Here is a 24,569-nt window from a genome sequence, read left to right as displayed (position 1 = left end):
CGCATGTTGCTTTTCATGTCCCAAGGTGGAAGCAACCCCAATAACTTGATATTTATCCCCAGGAATACAATTTTTACCAAGGGAACCATGCCAAACAAAAAATTGCATTTTACCCTTTGGAACACGATTGGGCTAGTTTTGGGTAGCAACTGGGCGGATGTTGTTGTGAAATCTGGCAACCCTGAGCGATTCATGGGAGTTACATTCCCTGCTGAGCTCTTTTGGTGTAATTTGTTATTTATTGAAATATTTTACAAAATAATGTAAACTGATGGCTTCAATAAAAGCATATACCAGGTCTGTCTTAGGTTTAAAAGTTAGGATTAAAAATCTGTTTCCCTATGGAGAAAACGAATGGATTTTGCCTTCCAGAATCTGACTACTGCACTCGATAAGGTTATTAAAGGGGTATTTATCCCAAAAATGACAACTGTTATCATTTACTAACCTTTATTTATTCCAAACCTGTATGACTTTCTAAATGTCGAACATAAAAGATGATATTTTGAGAATGTTTCAACTGTTTTGTCTACACAATGAATGTCAGTGGGGTCCAAACTAGGGATGCATGATATTGGATTTTTGCAGATATCCGATATTTTTCGACTCATTTTGGCCAATAGCTGATGCCAATACAGATCTATTTCCTTTTGTTTGGAAACAACACCTTGTTTCTTCTGTGCGGAAATTATACAGAAATTATTTTTAATTTTGGATAGTTTTTAACAAGAACTTTAATATTAGAATTAAATAAACAATAATGAATAATAATGAAGTCTTTTATAGATCTTTTATTTATCATTTTTTCATTTTTTTTCCAAAAATTAAAAAACTTTAACATTTTATATTAAGATTTAACATCTGTAGATGGTCTAAACAGAAGAGTTGTAAAAATTCTGAAAATCTGTTAGAGCTCATAATTTGTTTTAAAAAATGTAACACTACACATTAATGAATAAATCAGTATATACATTTATTTATTTTACAAGTGCCATGTTTGTTTGTTTTTTTTTATTCATGTTAGCTATAGCTTCTGACTTCTAAATCAAAACAATATCTTGATATTATGACATCAATTACTGCTTTATTAAATCAAAAACAGAGTTTATTTTACTGCCGTATTCTGCCGCTTTACCCTCATCCACTATCCACCTTTTTCTTCCAGTAAGAGTGGCCGCAGCCATTTGTAAATTGTATGGGTCTGGCTTCGGTCTCATCCGAGTCCAGCTAATTTTAGCTGATCAAAACAGCTCATTTTGCTGCTTGATTTTGCAAACTGGTGTGTCTTACCATTTTATTTTAATGTATTATTTTAATTATGAACACACGGGTAAGTAATGCAAACAGTTTTACCGTTTACTGCACGTTGTTGTTCTTCTCATTGTTTCCCTATAGCAGATAATGAACCTGAAGTCTCACCCATAGGCTTACTTCCGCACTTAAGGAAAAGATGGATAAAAGTTTGGAGCTGCACAGCAGTTTCATACCTTTCTCTCCAGACTGTTGGTTCCTGTAGATAAACGTGGTTTCAGGAAGCCGGCGGTTGTGGACCAGCGTGTGGGATTTTTTCTGGAAGGTTCTTCGGGTTGTGAGCCAGGCTCTGAGAAGGACATCGCTGTCAGGTTCAACAAAGCCGGATCGCTACTGCGGCGAACATGCAAAGGCATGTCTGTGAGAAACAGAGTGACCAATGAGTGACACAAAAGGCCAAAACTTCCACATTTCAAACTTTCAAAGAACTAGACTACATTATCAGACTCTCTTCGCCTGTCTCTTACTGGTTCGAAGCGTGGACGTGGTGACCTCTATCTCGCTGTGGGGCAGATACGGCTGAAAGGCAGACAGTGGGGTGGAGGTGGACGGCTCTCCAGAGAAGAGCTCCGGCGATTGTGTGCCTGTTGAACTCGCGCTGGTGCCGTCACCTCCGACATGAGGCTCTTGTTCGTCAAACACTGCCACCAACTGCAAAGGGGAACACAGAGACAGTAAGAGTGAGAAAGATGTGCTTACATTTAAGAGAGTGAAACAGTAATAGGATGGCTCTCTGCCCTGAGGTCAGTGTGAGAATGTTCCAGTTGATAAAATGGTAACTCGCTCTTTCAGGCAGTCCTGTTTCAGTTTGCTACTAAATATGATACATTCATTGTTCTACATTCATTTTTATGCCTTTGTTTTTTTGTTCTGACAACTCTGCTGATTTGTGACCAAAATAATTCTGTCTAGATGGCTAAGATGGATGAGGTTTAGTCAAAATTGGAAAAATGGATTGTGTAATGACATTGTTTTCCAGCAAAAGCCTGTTATAGCTATATAATCTGTAGTTTGCTGCAAAGTTTGTTTTTGTAAAGAACAAAAAATATTGGTAGCACTTTACAATAAGGTTCAGTTTGGTACCAATAGTTACTACATACGTTATAAACAACTAACAACGAAAAACAATTTATTAATCTAATTCATGATTGTTAATAAAATATTAATATATTATATAATAACATAAAATATAAATTAATATTAATATTAACCAAGACTAAAATGTTTTTACATTGTACCATGTTGTAAATGAAAATTAACATTTAATATACAAAAACTACTTTTTTGGAGAAGAAATTATTTTTTTAATTAATCAAGGATGCATTAAATTGTGATATTTATAATATTAAAAATATAAACAAATAAATAAATAAAATTAATTAATTAATTAATTAATGTTCTATTTTCTTTTTTTTCTATTTTTGTCTAATTGCATCACAGGAATAAAATACATTTTTAAATATATATTAAAAATAAGAACTTTATCATTAGCCATAATGCATATCGTAAGGTCTGATATGAAACTATTAATTTCTAACACATTGGTAACTTTCTATTTTTTTTCCTATCTTGCCCAAAAAAAATCATTTTTAACAAAAACATTAAGCAACGCAACTGCTTTCAACATTGACAATAGGAAAAAAAATATTCTTAATGATCAAATCAGAATATTTGATTGATTTATGATGGATCATGTGACAATGAAGACTCAAAATTCAGCTTTGCATCACAGGAATAAATTACATTTTAAAATATATATTATAATTAATGACTTTATCATTAGCCATAATGCATATTGTAAGGTCTGATATGAAACGATTAATTTGTAACTCACTGATGTCATGATGTACAATCTGACCACTGCCAACAACACACAAGAGACAGTTGGCTTTTCATTTGATTATTGCTTGGAAACTCTGAAACTTAGTTATTCAAGCAGTCATGTAGCTTTATTAAGTCTGTGGAGAGCTTCGGCGTGTGTGTGGTGTCCTCATTTAGAGCAGGACGCTCTCATCACTGTGTCCCTTAAGACACTAGTGTATTTGGGACAGAAGGCAACATTTCATGCTACAAAGTGAACATCTGGTCTCAATTATGCCTGTGTGTGTCAACATGAATGATAACACTCGAGACGCTGCTTCAGTGGGTGGGTTGAAATTGTTGGACACACCCAGTGCATTTGAGGCTTGGGCTGACTGATGGAGGTCTGGACCAATCACAGGACTGCTGCTGAAGGGCACATTACCCAGAATCCACAGGGATGGTCTCCCTCTGAGGCATTTTGTGAGTGTGTTTTGTAATCCTCAATCTTGGATGTGGGAAATCAGATGGTGAAATGTGTGCGACCCTTCTGCATTCTTTAACATTATTGCTAATGCCTGTCAGAAAATGAGTGGCGGTGTCTGTTTTGTATATAATATTTTAAGAACAACAGTCTGGATTATCTCAAACATGACGGTTTTGAAAACACACTCATGGGAACGGACATTTGCGCAACTATTTAGAGTGTGTTTGTACATTACACATATGTTTAAAACTTCGCATTGTCAGAATTATATGACAGTGAGGCTTTTAGTGTTTCACAGAAGATCTTCAGAGTGCAGCCAGAGATCCAGCTCTGATTATTCACAAAACACACACACACACACACACACACACACACACACAGAAACGCCCCACAGAAACCTATTTACCTGTGACACAGATTCCCAGTGAGACAGATCTGCTCTTAACATATTCGAGGTCTTCTCTTAAACACTAAATCTGCTCACACACACGTACAGATGAACTCAAACGTTTACATACACCTTGCAGAATCTGCAAAATGTTAATTATTTATTTATTATTTGTTATTATTTATGTTATTATTTATTTAGTACTGACCTGAATAAGATATTTCACATAAAAGATGTTTACAGTCCACAATAAAATAAAAAAATAATCGTTGAATTTATAAAAATGACCACGTTCAAAAGTTTACATACACTTGATTCTTAAGTTGTTCGTGAGTCCCTTGTTTGTCCTGAATGGTTAAACTGCCTGCTGTGCTTCAGAAAAATCCTTCAGGTCCAACAAATTCTTTGGTTTTTCAGCATTTTTGTGTATTTGAATCCTTTCCAACAATGAATGTATGATTTTAAGATCCATCTTTGACACTGAGGACAACTGAGGGACTCATATGCAAGTAGGTTCACACACTCACTGATGCACCAGAAGGGGAAAACTATGCATTAGGAGCCGGGGGTGAAAACTTTTGAACAGAATGCAGGTGTGTACATTTTTCTTATTTTGACTAAATATCAATTTTTTCATTTAGTACTGCCCTTCAGAAGCTACAGAAGATTCCTGAATGTTTCCCAGAGAACAAAATAAGTTCAATTTACCCTGATCTTCAAATTCAAAAAAGTTTTCACCTCCTGGCTCTTAATGCATTGTTTCAGTGAGCATTTGAACATTCTGTAATAGTTGTACATGAGTCCCTCAGTTGAAAAGGGTTCAAATACACAAAAATGCTGAAAAACCAAAGAATTTGTGGGAACTGAAGGATTTTTCTGAAGAACAGCAGGCAGTTTAACTGTTCAGGACAAACAAGGGACTCATGAACAACTATTGGTAAAAAACAAAAAACAAAAACAAAACAAAATACAGCTGTGGATAATTCAAGTAACAACAGTATTAAGAATTAAGTGTATGTGAACTTTTGAACAGGGTAATTTTTATAAATTCAACTATTATTTTCTCTTGTCGACTATATGTAAACATGTTTTATGTGAAATATCTTATTTAGGTCAGTAATAAATAATAACATGCATTTTTTAATGTTCCCTCTTATTTTGGAAAAAAAAACTTTTGACTTCAACTGTATATATACACACATACATATAATTCTATTGTGTGTGTGTGTGTGTGTGTGTGTGTGTGTGTGTGTGTGTGTGTGTGTGTGTGTGTATATATATATATATATATATATATAATTTCTAATTAGCTAAATAACCCAAAATATATACACCCTATTAAATAAATAAAAAAACCACATTTAAAAAAAAAAAAAATTTAAAAAAAAACAAAAAAAAAAACATATACAAATGCAGACACTCCTGGATGTCTCCAAAGACTTTAGTTCACTTGTACAGAAAAATCTGTACCCAAATAAGTACGTTTTGGACCAAATCAGCATATTAGAATGATTTGTGAAGGATCATTTGACACTGAAGACTGGAGTAATGATGCTGAAAATTCAGCTTTGCATCACAGAAATAAATTACATTTTAAAATACATTTAAAATAAAACGTAATATTATTTCACAGTACTACTGTTTTTATTGTATTTTTAAATCAAATAAATGCAAACTTGGTAATCTATATATACACACACACTTACATATTTACCTCTACTAGGTGAATTAGCCATCTTGTTAAACACATTTTAATTGGTCACAAGAAATTTTTCACCTAACAAGAAATAGATTAATACACACACACATGCACGCACACACTCTAACAAGTGTTTGATATTTTCCTCACTACCGAAACAAAAGGGCAGCGCAGCGAAGAAAAACAGTCGGGAAAACAATGGAGATGAAGGAGAAAGATGTATTAAGACATGAAAGATGTCTTTAGCTAAAGTGTACGCATGCATGTGTTTCTTGCTGCTACAAATGATCCAAACCTCAACGAACTTTAGCATTACAAATAACACTGCAGTGCTATTCTTCATAAGGTTGAGTAATTCCTTACTGGTTACCCAAACAAACATGACACCTCATGTATTATTGGACATACACACACACACACACACACACAGTAGCATCACAGCTGAATGAGCAACAGCGGCGTTGAGAAACCCCTCCATGTGTTTCACAATGATTCTAAAAACAAGAATTCACTGACCCAACAATACAAATCACATCTGACAAACACACACTGGAGGTCAACAGAGGTTTGTGTGTGCCATGTGTGCTGACAGGAAGTTCCCAGGAGAACATTTGTATACTTCCTGTGAGGATATTCATTTCCTCTCTTTAAAAGGTTAGAATCTTTGAGCTTCACAATCTGTTGAACTCATCTTGCTTTGACACAAACACACACACACACACAGACACTCTCTGCCCTATAGCCTAGTTTACACATAACTGACCATATGAGTCTGAACTTGACCAAAGGAGAGGAGACCACAGTTCATCTTCAGCTGGACAGTGACAGCCATAAAATCTGGTAGCCAACACACACACATGCGCAGAAATGATTCAGCGTAGTACTGAAACCCTATTGTAATTGTTAGAATGGTCACAGATCAGCGATCTCTACATAAAACTGATCATGCAGACCAAACCGTAAGTCGTAGAGACTTGAAACTTGGAGGGATGGTAGTACTCACACCATCCACATCATGACCAAGGCTCACCCTAATCGGCCTGACGGGGGGGTGCTAAGGCGATCAAAAGTACGAAATTGCTCATAACTCCTAAAAACCATCAGTGGCAGGCTCAAGTGCCTTGGAATCCTTGGCTCACACCAGACAAAATTCATGGCTCAGATTCAATCGTGAGCCTGAGAAAATTTTGGGGGTATTTCACTTTTTTTTTTTTAAGACCTACTTTTGCGAACTATTCCTAGGAATTCTTAGAATTAGTAAAATGCCTACAACTCCTGAACGGAATGATATATCTTCGCCAAACTCAGAACTCTGACGTAAAAGCTCGATCTGAGATCACGGGGAAAAACATAAAAAAAAATTGCAGAGCTTGGCCACTTGGTAGCGCTATACGAGGAAAAAACAAAAACAAAAATTGCTATAACTGCATCCATTTTTCTTTTCAACATGAAAATCGGTGCGCACGGCCTTGGTCCAAAGTGCCAAAAGTGTCTACAAGGACATTTGCATATCTCACAAAACATGGCTGCCACTGCCTAACGAATTTGAGCGCCTATTGGACAAGGTTAACGGAGGCTGATGAGAACGAAACTCAGTGGGCCTGTTCAACTCGTGGCCCCAAAGATCTGAGAGAAATTGTAAAGGAATCGGCCACTAGGTGGGTGATATCGCATTTTTCAAGGGTGTAAATGATTGTACATTGTGCAGTTTTTTGCACATGCATGCAATATTCATATTATCTGATAGAACTCCTCATTCTGGACCACTTTGCCTCTAGAACAACTGCTGTCAATCAAATCATTTGTTAAATGATTGAGATGATGGGAAAAAAAAAAAAAAAAAAACACTTTTGTGAACTAGTTTTAGGTTTTTCGCTCAATCTGGAAAAAAAAAAAAACACTGCAGTATAATTCTCTGGACTCTCTCAAAAAATTCTGAAATTTACCCTTTGGGAAGCTATAACGGGGTCATTTGGAAAGACAGCCTGTCCAAATTTATTCAAAAACCTATAAAGCCTAACGGAAAACTCAAAACTTCACGAAACCTGCTGAGCACATTCGACAGGTAATTCTAAACAAGCATACAAAGTTTTAAGGAGATCTGACCACAGCTGGCACAATAACAGTCATAAACATAAAAAAAAAAAACTATATTTTTATGGTAAATTACCTGGATTTGCCAAAAATCTTTTTTAAATCACTGAGGTGGTTACACGCTTACTAAATAATGTATTTTAAACTTTAAGCACATACGAAAAAATACATTATACTTAAAGCACTTGAACCCCGGTAATCACTGTTTACAGCTATATTTTTCAAGAAGTGTTTCTGTAGGTATTTTTTCCCATTTATCCAGTAGAGCACTGAGGCACTGGTGTTGGACGAGAAGGCTCCATTTCAGTTCATCCCAAAGGTTTTCGCATGGGTTGAGGTCAAGGCTCTGTGCAAGCCAGTCAAGTTCTTCTACATCAAACTCATCCAACCATATCTTTATGGACCTTTCTTTGTGCACTGTGGCCCAGTCATGCTGAAATAGAAAAGGGCAGGTTAAACTCTCCCGACGTTCAAAACCAGACTCACCCATCAGATTGCCAAACATTAAAACGCGTGATTTGTCACAGGACAGGGTTCCACTGGAATAGAGTCCAGTGCTGATGCGCTTTACACTCGTTATTCTAAAGAAACATTCTCCAACAGCGACACCAGCAGGTTAAGTTACCACAGGAGTCCACGTATCTCTAGCCTCCCCTGAGCTCATTGAGTTTTAACAGACCCTTTAAAGTGTGCCGTGAGTTTGATGAGGGGTGATTGATAACGAATGGATGAAAATCACATGAGAGGAGGAAACGCCTCCATCGCAATATGATTGGATTTTACTGGTTATGATCATCTGTGATTGGTTCATGCTATAAATCCCGCCTCTTGCATTTGTGCACGTTCACAGATTAGTCAGAATGAACAATATAATGGCATTAATGTGAAGACTAATTTAAAAAAGTAAGTAAACAATACACATTTAGATATAAACACTTTGTTATGATAATATAAGACTTAAAATGACATGAAAACATGATCTGTGGGAGTTTTAGTGAGTAATCAGCTTGCTGAAATTCAAAGTAAATCTCCACGTCTGTGACCAATATTTATCAAGCTTTGATGACTGATGATCCGAAATAAAAAAAAAGAAAAAGTTCAAATTTAACTATTAAAAAGAATAGCTAAACATAAGTTCACAAATAAAATAATTTGATGAGATTCATACTTGGCTTTAATAGATTATTGATCATGTTGTTAATGTTAAAAAATGAGTACTTTGCAACGATTAATCATGAGTAGCCGCATCCAAAATAAAAGTTTTGTGAACATAATATGTGTACTGTGTATATTTATTATGTTTTTATAGAGACGCACACATACAGTATATATTTTGAAAATATTTACATGTATATATTTATAATCATATAATTTATATTATATATAAATATATTTAATATATATACACACAACTAGAGCTGCAAAACAATTAGTCGTGATTAATCGACTCAAAAGTTTGTTTGCATACTATATACACACACATACATGTATATTTTAAGGTAGAATATGTTAGATTTATATGTAAAATATTAATACTTATACATAATTTTAATTATATACAAGTGTTTACATACAAACACATTTACATGCAATGCAAACAAACTTATTTTGAAACTGTTAATTGTGACTAATCGTTTTGCAGCTATATACACAGTACACAAACATTCACACATTCACACATTCACACATACATACAAACATTCACACATACATACATACATATATATACACACACACACACATGTCTGGTTTATCATCTTTGTGGGGACTCTCCATATGCGCAATGGTTTGTATACTGTCCACACTGTATTTTCTATCCCCTTACCCTAACCCTACCCCTAAACCTAACCCTTACAGAAAACTTTCTGCATTTTTACTTTCTCAAAAAAATCTCATTCTGTATGATTTATAAGTTTTGTACCCATGGGGACCACAAACCGGTCCCCACAATGTCAAATATTTCAGGTTTTACTATCCTTGTGGGGACATTTGGTCCCCACAATGTAGCAAAAACAAGCACACACACACATTTATGTTATGTGTGTGTGTGTGTGTGGGTGTGTATATATATATATATATATGCAATTAATCGTGATTAATCGATGCCCAGCACTAGTAAAAATATAAAACTATTTTTTTTCTTTTTCTGATAGTGTAAGTAATGTTTATTTAACCAAGAAAATGTGACTGGGACATAAATTAACATTTGTTTAAAAAAAAAAAAAAAAAAAAAAAAAAAAACTCTAGACCCATTTTATTGGACAAAACTTGTATCACTCCAGTGCGCAAATAGTTATTAATATTTTACTTATTTTCCCAGAAATTACATTTTAAATCTATACATATCAGCTAAATGTTTTTACCCAGTGTGTTAGCACAGAGATGGCCTTAAAGGTATAGTTCACCCCAAAATTAAAATTTTATCATCATTTACTGTAATTTCAGACTTGTATGACTTACTTTCTTTTGAGAAACATAAAAGATGTTTTGAAGAATGCTGGTAATCAAACAGTTGCTTTAAGCCTTTAACTTTCATAGTACATAGAAAAAAAAACCTACAGAAGTCAATGGCTACCAGCAAATGCTTTGTTACCAAACATCTTCCTTTGAAATCAAAACAAGAATGAAATTCATACAGGTTTGGAACAACTTTAGCTTGAGTAAACAATGACAGGATTTTCATTTTTGGGTGAACTATCCTTTTAAATGTGAACATTGACAAAAAAACATAAAATTTCCCCAGCCTTAAGGGTTTTTGTTGCAAATTGTGCCTAACAACACACCTTAACCCATGTAAAACCACTGTCACTGAGAACAAACAGTCTCTCGTGGCTCATTGCTTCAATCCCTCACGAGGCCTGTTGCTAATAGAAACAAGTTTGTGTTTGAGTCAGCCACACCAGCTCACAGCACTTCATTTATAACACATCTATGCGATGATTAACTGCCTGTTGGTAGCAGGGGAAATCTCGGTCACACTCTGCATGTACACACACACACGCTCCAGATCATGTGGTCAGAACCGAACACAACACTGCCCGCAGCACCAATTCAAGACACTTCCTGTTAAGACGCCACCACTCACACACTTCCTCAAGCCTTGAGGAAAACATCCACACAAACAAGATGTCCACACGTACACTGTCTGACCAGAAGCAGCGCGTTTAGATGCCTTAACGTCCTGTTTATAACTGACGACCACTTCCTGGCCAGTAGAGGATAGAAGACGTTATCACAGAAGGGGGTCAGTCAAGTAACACTGACATAAAAGAGCTTTGTGTTGCTCAATACCTGACAGAGGGCCAAATATAAGGAACTTTATTGTTCATTTAGACAAGCCAGGGTGATAACAAAAAAGCGTGGAGATATGGGAAAAAAAGAGCGAGAGAAGAGGTGATGCATGTTTTAGAGTCTTTGGTGCCCTCTGCTGTACCTCTAGCAGAACTGCCAATTCAAAGTTTTTCTGTGGTGGCCTAAAGTTTGATTCTCACAGAAAACTGAAATATCACATGTTAATATGTAAACTTTTTTTTGTACATTTAAACTTAACAAAAAAAAATAAATTTTTCTGAAAGAAGCCCCTTAAGCTCACCAAAAGATTGTAAGATTAATATTGTGAAATATTAGAATAATAATCTAAATATATTTTAAAATGTAATTCATTCATATTCCTTAGTTTCTTATTATCAAATATGACAATGGTTCCGCTGGTTAATATTTTTGTGTTTTTAACATTTGTTTTTCAGGATTTACTGCCACTCTTGATCAATTTATGCACTGCTGCTAAATAAGTATTAATTTCTTTAAAGAAATCTGACCTCATGTTTTCATGACTCCAACACAGAGACATGAAAAATGAAGCAGAAATGACTACAGACTAGTTTTAGTTTAAGTTTTGGATACACTAAAATCATGTAAAACATTTAAATTCTACCTGTTAACGCATTAAGATACTTTAAAATATTAAAATCAAAATAAAAAAAACATATAGAAAAAACATTTAAATGATACGCATTACATATTTAAATTAACATTATTTTTAACAAATTTACATAAAAAAAACTCTAAATAATTAAATATAAAAATACTATAAAAAATGAAGTGTAGAAAAAAAAATGTAATAAACTAAAACATGTCAAATATTTTAATTTACACACAACAAATTTAAATATGCATTTATTAAAATACCCGAAAATTCTAAAACTAAAACATTACATAAATATTCTACAAACTAAATATAAAAATACTATAAAAAACCTAAAATGTATAAAAAAAAATTTAAAAAATCTAAAACATGTCAAACATAATTAAGTGAACACACAATATGTTTAAATGTGCATTAATCTGCTAAAACACCATAAAATACTAAAACTAAAAGTACAGAATAAATATTCTAAAAAAATTAATACAAAAATACTATAAAAACTAAAATCGAGAAAAAAGCTAAAACATTTAAAACAGTCAAATTAACGCACAACATATTTAAATATGTATTTGTTTACCAAAATACACAAAAATACTAAAACTAAAATAGAGAATAAATATTCTACAAACTAAATATACAATACTATAAAAATAAAATGGAAACAAATATTTCAAAACTACTATAAAAACTTAAATATATAAAAATATTTTAAAAAACTAAAACATGTAAAACATTTTTAAATTAAAGCACAGCATATTTAAATATGCATTAATTTAAGGTAATTTAAGGTACCCTACAATACTAAAACTAAAATATAGATACACAAAAACTAAATATACAATACTATAAAAAAAATAAAAACACTACACCACAAACCAAAACAACTAAAACGATCAGACAGTAAGCAAAAGCTAAGGAAAACAAAACTAAAATAAAAAAAGAAACAAGTAAAAAATAAATGAGTAAATTAAGAACGCAAAACTACATTAACCCTGCTCAGAGTGTATGTGTGCGTCTGTGTTTGTGCGATTAGCCTGAAAATTGATGGTGGTTTACCACAGACAATTATAAAGCTGGTTATGGACCATTAATATTAGACAGTCCACATTTGTCCAGAGAGTTTAAAATACATGTGTGAGTTTCTGTGCTGTGACTGTAGGTTGAATGAGTCACACTAAACCACATTAAAGCAGTATTGTGGCACTTCCTGTTTGTGGACAGTGTTTCCTGTGGAGCACAGGTGCAGACTGAGTCATTCAGTAAATTTGTGTGAGATACCAGGATGTGACCTAAACACGGGCGGATAGAAGGTATGGCCTTTTTAAGGTAAAACTAGACACTATCAGCTATAAATGTGTGAGTGTTACTCTGGTGGTATGATCTCACACGCTCCCACCAGCACAGATGTGAAGTGTCTTTTATTTCACGCAGAGAACTAAAATAACACGCACACACCCAGACACACCCACCACATCAAACGCACAACTACATTCTAGCAAAGTGTCTGTGGTCTCGGTAAGCCGATATCATCTGTTCTGGGTCAGCAACATGTTGCAATGTGGAGACGACGGCGCACTGCCTGTGATTGGCCAGAGGGGGGCAGAGTTACCCTGCAAAAAACCAAAAATCTCTCCTTGCCATTTTAATCATTCATTCAGCTCATTAAATGTACACAACGTTTCCTTTTAAGATTTTGAAGGCACAGCACTACTAATTAGAGATGCACCAATATTGATTCTACGAGGTACCAATAAGCCAGTGATTATGTAACAGTAACTGATCAGAACTCTAAAAAAAAACCTTTAAAAAGAAACGTTTTTAAATGTCTAAAATATATATATTTTTTTTAATATAATGATTACAATCATTGTTATTATAATAACCATTGTTATTATTATTAGTAGTAGTATTAGTATTATTAGAAAATTACTGATATTACTCATGTGAGACTCGAGCCAAAATCAATTGTTTTAAATGATTTAAAATTATATGTTGAATAATAATAATAATATTTGTTGCTGCTGTTGTTACAAATAACCAAAATAAATAACCGAAAGTAAAATTGTACCTAAATAAAGTAAAAAAATATTTTAAATGGTTTAAAATTGTATTTTGTATAATAATAATAATAATAATAATAATAATAATAATAAATAACAACAACAACAACAATACAAACAATTATTATTATTATTATTAATATTATTATTATTATTATTGCCAATAACCAATATAAATTACCAAAATTTCAATGTTACACTATTTTGTTAAAAACAAAAATTTAAAAATAAATAATTGTTTTAAATGGTTTAAAATTACATTTTGTATAATAATAATAATAATAACAATAATAAATATTATTATTATTATTATTATTGTTGATGTTACTGACATCAACAATAATATATATGACATCAACAATAATTTATATTATTATTATTATTATTATTATTGTTGATATTACTGACATTATTAATTAGCGACCCAAACATTGGAAGTGTACAGAAAAGAAAATTCATATCACAAATACCATTATTAATATAATAGTAATACTAAAAATAATAGTTGTGGTTGTTGTTATTACCAATAACCAAAATAAATGACCAAAATTAAATTGTTACTTATTTTGTTAAAATAATATATATATAAATATAATTAAATGGTTTAAAATCATATTTTGTATAATAATAATAATAATAATAATAATAATAATAATAATACAAACAACAACAATTATTATTATTATTGTTGTTGTTGTTGTTTTACATATTACTGATATTGTTAATTAGAGACCCAAGTGATGGAAGTGTAAGGAAAAGGAAATCACAAATATCATTATTAATATAAGTAGTAGTAGTAGAAGAAGTAGTCATTGGCATCACGACATCATAAATTTACAACATGAAAATAGATATTTATTTTATTTTTTTGCTAAATATTACAATAAACACTAATTAAATTATATAAATTTTAAGATTAACTTTAAGATAAATCTAACTGTAAAAATATTGGAAATAATTATGCTAAATTAAGTACCCAATATCGACAAATGTGATAAATTAAACAACAACAACAACAACAACAACAACAACAACAACAACAACAACAACAACAACAACAACACTATACCATATAAATACTATTGGTAGCTGTCTAATTGATAGCTGAAGGCATTAGCAAATTATCTCTAATTTCTCAAAAACAAACAAACAAAAGCAACGGAATGTGTAACATTTTATGAATGACAGAGGTTGGAATTTTGTGGAATCCTGTGGAGTTTTGGCAGATGCAGATTCCATACAGATCTAGTGACACCCCAATAGAAAGAATCACTGGAGTTCAGAGCAGTGTGTGTGTGTGTGTGTGTGTGTGTGTGTGTGTGTGTGTGTGTGTCCCACAAATTAGGTCATGGTTCTTGGGAGACAACAGTCATCTGATACCTGTAACTAAAATATATACTACTAAAGCTACACACAGGAGCGCTGCCCGTTTTAGAAGAGAATGCTAGCAGTGTGTGAGTGTGTGTGTGTTTGAATGACAGAATGCAGGTCTCACTCTGTCTTTGTCATCGGCCACATCACACAGAACATCATCCAGGTCAAGAATTCCTCCATCGCCATGTTCCAGCCGGTACACCTGAACCCAGTACTCTTCCCCCTGAAAGAGAAACACACACACAGAGACAACATGGTAAACTTGTGTTTGACTTTAGCATAAGTGAAAGTCTTCCTACACCACTAGGACCTCACACACACACACACACACACACACACACAGAGGCTGCATCAGGACACTCTAATCAATGAGGAAGAGCACACACACATCATAATGAGGGTTTAACTAATCAGGATAATGCACCTGAATCTAGACCATCACCTAGACAGGACAAAACACACACACACACACGTAGGTCATTACCACACAGCATGACACCCACCAGACAGACACCACCACACACACATACATGTTCAGCATACAGAGAGCAACTGTAGGTCAAAGTCACAGAAAGAATGTGAACTGAACTATGGGACAGCAACATCTTTCAATCAAAACCAAAATGCACTTGCCAGTCAGGGGCATGTTTTAAAAATAATAATAATAATAATAATAATAATAATAATAATAAAATGAAAATGAGAAAAAAATATCTAAATGAAAAATGAAAATGAGAAAAATTGTTCAATACACAATAAGTAATTAATAATAATAATAATAATAATAATAATAATAATAATAATAACAACAACAACAACAACAACAACAACAACAACAGCAACAGCAACAACAGTTATACAACCAATACTCCATACATACATATAAATATAATTATACAAATATAAATGTTTTATAGAAATAACAACAACAACAACAACAACAACAGTTATTATTATTATTATTATTATTATTATTATTATTATTATTATTATTATTATTATTATTATTATTATTATTATTATTGGGCCGAACCATATAACCGTAGGAACGACCAACACATAGTGACTATTATTAACAGAATTATAATCTGTCAATAATAATAACATTATTATTACTATTTCTATAATTATTATTTCATATACAAAGAATAAGCCATATTTAAATTTAAATTATTACAATAATAATAATTATTATACTACATTATTATACTACTTTTACTACTACTAATTATAACAGTAATAAAAATTACTATAATTACTATTATTTTTATTAGCTTTGTTGTATATTAAACATTATTATCGTTATTATTATTATATTAATATCACGATTAATACAACACATTTAAAATTGAAAATTAATAAATAGATTTTTAAAAAATACTATTTACTGGACACAAATCTTTGCAGTGCTGGACGAATCACAAATGGTTTTGTTCTATTTTCCTGGAAGACTTTTAATATAAAGAATTTTATAGTAATATCTGCTTGACCTCAAAGGCCATAGACATGAACTAGCCACAGAATATGATTTTATGGGGTCTTTTAGCTGCTTAGAAAAGAGAAAGTGCACCTCTGCAACATAAACGGTACAGGTGTTATGTGCCAAAGTTTAGGGGTTTTGAAAAACTCTAAAAAATGAATTTTAAAAGCATCAGAGTTTTAAAAAGAGTCAAAGCAGTCTACAGTGAATAAGCAACGGCTTAATTTTGCAGGCCAAACAAAGTCATGATGTCACAATGTACCATAGGTATGAACCAATCAGATCTGACTCTACCTGCTTAGCCCAGCCCTTTTCCTCCATCAGCCTCTTCTGCAGAGAGAAGTGATGCTTCCACATCTCTAACCATCACGATCTGTCTTTCTCCACACACAAAAGAAACCAGACCAAGATAAAGTCCCACTCTGTCTCCTCTTCATTCCATTCTTCCTCTCAGTTCAGAAACAAATCATCCCAACAAGGACGCGTTCAGTAACGTGAGAAGTTCACTCTCAGAAAGACCCGTGTGTGTAAGCTGAGAGGATTGTGCTGTCAAAGACAAGTAAGTGTATTTGATACGAGAGCCCATGTCTTATTGAGCAGCCGAGGAGGAGAGACATCAACACAGCAACCGGATATTCAGACTTACTTTACACTCCTATCCTAACTGTATTCACGTGGGTGTATGTGTGGGAAGTTTATTAATGTTTTAGTAATGTAATCCCTCATTTATGATGCTAATAAAGCTTCTTAAAATCTCCTGACAGAGAACGCGCATGTCCGCTAACTCCAACACGCAGTCCAACAAGGGAACGTCAGTCTCCCCCAACAGAGAGCAAAGTGTTTTCATGAGAAAGAGTCTTTATGAAGCCTCTCTTTTCAACAAACTGGCTCTCTTTCTGCAGGATACAGGAAATAAGAGTCATTTTGCAGTGCTAACTCACATACACTCATGTTCGGCTTAATGAGTGTTTACTCTAAAGAGGCATGCGGGGATCTGAAATATTTCAAAATGTATTAAACGACGGTAAAAGAAAATGTGTTTTTACTGTTGTTTGAAATATTTTGAAACAGGAAAATCGTTGTTTTTTTTACAGGCTGGTTCAGAATGTTTACAAAGCGTTGTCATGAAAACGTATATACAGGAATATACACAGTAATCTTCTACAACATGCTGCAACTCTATAATACTCAACTGTCAAGGAGATCCAGTTCAAGAAGTGATTCAATTTGACTTGAGATTCATTTGAATCACTTCAAACAGATATTTGATTTAAAGGTGATGTTTCAAAATACACTCTCTTAACCCAATTTATTGTTTATTAACTACTATAAGTATGCCTTTTACGGGTTTATCTCTCCTAAAAGTATAAACATTGAAATATTGCATGTTCAGATATTCATACAACAAAATATTCTGGGTGCCATTATACTTTTGTGAACATGACCAAAAATGCTGGCAGCATTTAAAAAAAAAAAAAAAAAAAAAAAAAAAAAAAAAAAAAAATTTATAACAACACAGGCAAGGAAACCGTTAATAGCACAGAAACCACACACACATTTGGCCGAGATTCAACTGTTTGAAAATCTAGAATATCTGAGGGTGCAAAAAAAAAAATTTAAATATTGAGAAAATCGCCTTTAAAGTTGTCCAAATGAAGTTTTCAGCAATGCATATGACTAAAAAAATAAGTTTTGATATATTTACGGTAGGAAATTTACAAAATATCTTTTTGTCAACAGAAAAATCTATAATTTTGACCCATACAATGTATTGTTGGCTATTGCTATAAATATATTTGTGCTACTTAGGACTAGTTTTGTGGTCGAGGGTCACATATACAAACAAAAACTTTAAGGTCTTTACAGCAGCTTTTATTTTAGTCAAAATAAAATTGCGGTTTAACTTGAAGAAATGGTGACTGAAATATATTACTTAATATAAGAATAGTACTACCATTAGTATTATTTTTTTTATTAAAATATTTAAGGAAGATTTACCAGAAAAATGTACACAACACAGTATATATGAAAAAAGTAATAAAACAATAATAATAAAAAAAAAAATCTATTATTTAGTGATGTTTTTGTGATTATTAAAAATGTAATGAAACCATTAAAATGGAATTCAGAAAATTAATAGAAAAAGAATTTGGGAAAAAAATTAATAAAAACATATTTCATAGGACCTTAAAAATGTAATTTAAAAAAATTAATTGTTGTTAAATTGTGTAAGTTTCATGATTTCAATTAATTAGACATGCTTTTTGATTGATAAAATTTAATTTAACCATTGAAACATTAAAAAAAAAAAAACGGAGTTTGAAAAAAAAAATATGGGATGGATTTCATAGGGCTCTGGAAACGGAGATTTGATACGATTCAATTTGAGAAGAGATTCAATATAACTGAGATTCAATTCAGTCGCAGGTCTGATTCAATTTGGGGAAGAAAACATTAAACTTAAAAAGAGGAGATTTAATATGATTCAATTTGAGAAGAGATTTGCTCACATTAGATTCAAGAAGTGAATCAAGCAGCTACAGGACTCTAGACTGAAATGCCCAGAGACTGCTGTCAATTTAAAATCACACAGTGTAAAGAAAATACCACAATAAAAAAAATTTATGTATGACTGAACATAAACCTAGCCTGTACATAAAATCTGTAATATTGCAGTTTTTCAAATCATCAGAATAAGTATCACCTTAAGTTTGTTAGTGGAATTCAACAATATTGCAGTTATAATATTTGCTTTATCCTGAAATGTTTCCTCAGTATATCATTTAGGGGCTTTTTTTTGTCATTAATGACTCGCTCAATGACTCACTTTGAATTTCGTATGAATTTCTTCTTCAAAAAATTACCCCACCGTATTTTTATTTTATTTTTTTCAACACAATTTTTACATACAATAAGGACCAGCAACTGTTTGGTTACCCACATTCAACCACAAACTATTCTTTTAATCTTCCAAAAAAGCAATTAATTCCAACTTCACACCAACCCTGAAAATCTCACCACTAAAATCTCTGAACCTTTGCTCCACTCTCCCTTTTATAAGCGTATCCGTACGCAAGCAGAAGAGCAAATCCCTGTAGCACAGCTGCACTCTTACATAACACACACACACACAATACAATACTGTCTGATGTTTTCAGATTTCTGCATTTTCTTTCATTCTGCCTTTCTTTGTCCACCGTTTCAGAACAGACGACACTGAACCCATAAACCCGCACTCAATCCGAGCTGTTCGGCCCCATGACGCACACACACGCACACAGTCAAACTCATTTCACTGAGACTCAATTAAGTCACATCCATTAATGCCTCGTCTAAGAGTTAAAAATAGAACGTCCGTTAGCACTCATCTGTCATCAGCTGGATCCGCAGGCAGAAGGACAGACTCCCAAAATGACTGTTAACCTCGAAAAACCAGTCACAGGTTTAGCATAAGAAACACCAGCCCAGTGATTATTTACTCACTTTCAGATTAATCAAAAGACATATGATTTCTTTTTTAACATTGGAACATAAAATGCCATTTTTTAAAGCATATCCCAGTTACTTAATCTAGCTGAATGGGGACTGGGGCTGTCAAGCTTCAAAAAAGACTTAAAAGCAATATAAAAGTATTATAGCAGTAGCCTACAAAATATGAATTGCATGTTATATTTACATTCTTCTAAATATGACTTAAAATTAAGCTATTACTAAAACATGTAATTGTTTTATAATACTTCGTCAGCAGCAGAACTGGGACACACTGGGATACTGTAAAATCATTTTTAAAAAAATTTAATATAGTGGTACATTTTACTCTTTGTTTCGATGATTGATAATAATGTAAAAAAGAAAAAATGCAACAATATTTTTAGCATGGATATTTATAGGTAGTTTAGTTGCAATTAATCAATTCAAAATAATAGCTTATGTTTACATACATGCGTGCATACTGTGTGTATTAATTATGTATACATATACACACACACACACACACACACACACACACATATATACACATATATATATATATACATATATATATATATATATATATATATATATATATATATATATATATATATATATATATATATATATATACATATACACACACACACACACATACGTATACATATATATATATACACATACGTATACATTTTAAAAATATTTGTAGGTATTGTATGCATTTGTAAATGCTTGTATATAATTTATATTATAATATAATTAATAAATATTTTACATATCAATCTAACATATTTTTCACATGTATGTGTGTGTATTTATATATACACATAATAAATATACACAGTACACACACAGTATGTAAACAAAATTTATTTTGAATCGATTAATCGCGACTAATCGTTTGGCAGCTCTAGATTGTTATTTATTTATTACACGCCTTAGCAGCAATGGCTACATTCATGGTAAAAACAATTAAATTGCATCACTCAATCAACTCAGTCAATATCATTTCAATGTTACATTTAAAGTAATTTAATAATTTTGTTAAAAAGATATTTGAGATTCTTGTTTTGTACAATTATTATATGCTATAATTATATGCTACAATTCTCGCCAATATTACTACTGACCCAGTGTTTACAAAGCGAACTAAAATAACAATAGCAAAATATAATTAAAATGTTACGTTACTTCCCTAACACATCTACTGCTTACACAAACATTGATCACACTACAAACAAGACAAAACTATAATGCTATAAGAAACAGAAAAGATTCATTCATTGTTTACCTGGGTCTTTAGTCTATGATTAGCTCACCTCACCTCTTATCGACAAGTTTTCGGGTTTGTCATTTGTTCATCACGTGACAGCCCCATAAGATGAACGAACGACTCGAAAAACCCAAAGACTCGAAACAGGTGAACTAATTCCAGTAGAGAACCTAATAGGATGCTGTGTATGCGCAACTGAAATCACCGAACCACTGCCCGAGACGACTCGTTCTTCCCGAGTTACATTAAAGATTCGTTCAAAATGAAAGAATTGTTCAAGAACGACCCATTACTAATTCGTAGCATCGTGGATGTACATTCCAGAGCCTGCGCTACACGAGCTTTTGTGCTTAAAAAGTATACAAATTTTAATTTTACAAAAAAAAATGACTGATCGTTTCGCTAGATATGACCCTTCTTCCTCGGCTGGGATTGTTTAGAGCAGGGGTGTCAAACTCCGGTCCTGGAGGCCCGCAGCCCTGCAAAATTTAGATGCAACCCTAATTAACCACACCTGATCCAACTAATCAAGTCCTTCAGGCTTAATTGAAAACTGCATAGTATGTGTGTTGGAGCAAGGTTGGAACAAAACTATGCAGGGCTGTGGCCCTCCAGTTTGACACCCCTGGTTTAGAGCCATTTAAAGCTGCATTTTGGAAGTTCAAAATCAGGGCACCATATCAGTCCATAATCAAAAACCATAATTTCTTTACGACTGAAGACCTGAACATCTTGGATGACAAGGGGGTGAGTAAATTATTTGTAAATTGTTGTTCTGAAAGTGGACTTCTCCTTTAACTATTTAACAGGTTTTCACTGTAATATTTTTAATTTTTTATTTACCAAATTTTTATTTACAAAATTTACCAATTCACTGTAATTTTTTACAATGTATAAGTGAGCATTAGAGGACAGAAAATGTGATCAAAATATAAAAGCAGGGAAAAATAGATGCAAAACTAAACATACAACAAGAAACCGATGGGGTACGAATGTATTGCGCATCCTGGCTTGTACAATAAAATCTATAAATAAAAGGCATTTAAAAAGTAGAATATACAGAATGAAGGCATAGCAAGATTTCTATGTTTAATGTGACCTTCATATAGCAAAAAAACATGCTAAAATCTGTTAGTTTTAATAAAAATGGGACAAAAAAAGTGTCCACGGCTAAAGAAACACCCGTATATACTCTGAATACTGTATGTTTATACACACACTCACGGCCGTTTACAGCTAAAAGCTGCTGTCTTTAACTATTCCAGTGACATTAGTACTGATGTTTTAAATATCGTGACAGGGATCTTACAGACACGACCATATAAAGACACAATCCCTCCATCTCTCCCTCTCTCTCATTACACACACACAGCAGGAGATTCACACAAATGCAAAAACTGTGCTGCTAAAAGCAGTCGCCTGAGGAATAAGTCCTTCATGAAGCCTGAAATACCCCTCTGTGGATCTCATGCTATCCAGAATAGCTTGGCACCCAGATAAACAACTTGCACAAACACTTTACCAATCTACAAACAAACACACACAAAAACACACATTGTGTTCGCTTGTATGGGCAGATTTTGCTACCTTTCTGGGGACAACATTTTGGAATATCAGAATATGTCCCAAAAAGAATATTAAAACCTGTCGAAACTAGTAATAATGCTCATAAATTGACTAAGTAAGGTTTTATATAGTACTGCTACATGGTACATGTGACGAAATCAAAAAGGTAATGTCACATTCATGAGATTACCATATATGCATCTCCAAAACTTGATAATAGCATTTTTATTTTTGTTAGAGTAATCTTATTGGAAGAAAAACAGATGTGAATGGAAAGTACCACAACAACATACAAAGCTATGTGTGTGTTCCCTAAACAGATGATGGAGTGATGGAGGGTCAGTCTGACATTTACACTCAGACACTTAATGAATGTTTGACAACTAACCAACTTAATCACATGGGCCTTCTCAGCCCATCTTAATGTGTTACTGTCGCTTTAAGAAGTACTGGACCAGTGAACTTGCCCATGTATGTGACCCACAGCATGCTGAGAACTTTCCACCACAGTTGTGTCCACACTGCTATCTTACAGGCATTACTGTGTTTGTTGTGGTCTGTGGTGTTTAAGACATGCAGTATAGCTTTGGTTAAAATAGGTGGTTAATTTGGTGTTTTGGTCTATTTTTGCAAATATTCTGTGGGGTTTACAGCATCATTTTACTCAAAAATTAATGAATGATTAAATAACTACATAATACCTCCCTATTACCTAGATCAAGAACGTTACTAAATATAGAAAATTACCTAAACACATAAATCCCAGTTTTGTTACGACTGAAGAAAGAAAGACATGAACATCTTGGATGACAAGAGGGTGAGTATATAACAGGAAATTTTTGTTCTAGAAGTACAAGTGTCTAGAACTTCTCCTTCAAGAATTTTCTAAACATGCACTTAGTGAAAAAATGTGTCTATGGCTTCCCTAAACATACAACTCACTGCAGTTTTGATCTTCAATTATAGTAAAACACAAACAACTTTTATTTCTTTTCACACAAAATATGATTACAGGAGCAGATTATTAAAGGAGAAGTCCACTTCCAGAACAACAATTTACAGATAATGTACTCATCTCCTTGTCATCCAAGATGTTCATGTCTTCAGTTGTAAAGAAATTTTGTTTTTTGAGGAAACCATTTCAGCATTTTTCTCCATATAATGGACTGATATGGTGCCCAGAGTTTGAACTTCCAAAATGCAGTTTAAATGCAGCTTCAAAGGATCCCAAATGCTGTTGTGAACGATCCCAGCCAAGGACAAAGGGTCTTATCTAGCAAAACGATTGGTTATTTTCATAAAAATAATACAATTTATATACTTTTTAATGTTAAACGCTCATCTTGTCTTGCTCTCCCTGAATAGTGTGTATTCTAGCTCAAGACAGTTAGGGTATGTTGAAAAACTCTGATGATCCGTATTTTGACCCTCAACTTCAAAATCGTCCTATATCGCTGTTTTACCTTTTTCGTTAAGGGTGTTTGATCCTCTTTGCATGTTCACTTTGCAAAGACTGTGTCGGAACTTCTGCAATGATGTGGAATGATTTTGAAATGATTTTTGAAGTTGAGGGAGAAAAAACAATGGGAGTTTTTCGACATACCCTAACTGTCTTGAGCCAGAATACACAGAGTTCAGGGA

The 24,569-nt window shown here is 33.0% G+C and overlaps 1 protein-coding gene and 1 pseudogene across 4 annotated transcripts in view; one reads left to right on the top strand and one right to left on the bottom strand.

Moving 5' to 3' along the window:
* Positions 1 to 24,569, top strand: part of LOC127175936 (tripartite motif-containing protein 16-like) — a 424,611-nt pseudogene that overhangs the window by 368,729 nt on the left and 31,313 nt on the right.
* Positions 1 to 24,569, bottom strand: part of pard3ab (par-3 family cell polarity regulator alpha, b) — a 102,628-nt gene that overhangs the window by 70,555 nt on the left and 7,504 nt on the right. For all 4 annotated transcript variants that reach the window (XM_051127093.1, XM_051127110.1, XM_051127119.1 and 1 more), the window contains exons 2-4: positions 15,260 to 15,361; positions 1,779 to 1,962; positions 1,488 to 1,669 (exon numbers count right to left, since the gene is read on the bottom strand). In XM_051127093.1, the coding sequence (XP_050983050.1) occupies positions 1,488 to 1,669; positions 1,779 to 1,962; positions 15,260 to 15,361 (468 nt within the window). The remainder of the gene's footprint in view (positions 1 to 1,487; positions 1,670 to 1,778; positions 1,963 to 15,259; positions 15,362 to 24,569) is intronic.

Source organism: Labeo rohita, chromosome 2, assembly GCF_022985175.1.
Source record: "Labeo rohita strain BAU-BD-2019 chromosome 2, IGBB_LRoh.1.0, whole genome shotgun sequence".
Taxonomy (NCBI): Eukaryota; Metazoa; Chordata; class Actinopteri; order Cypriniformes; family Cyprinidae; genus Labeo; species Labeo rohita.
This window is presented reverse-complemented; position numbering and strand designations above follow the sequence as displayed.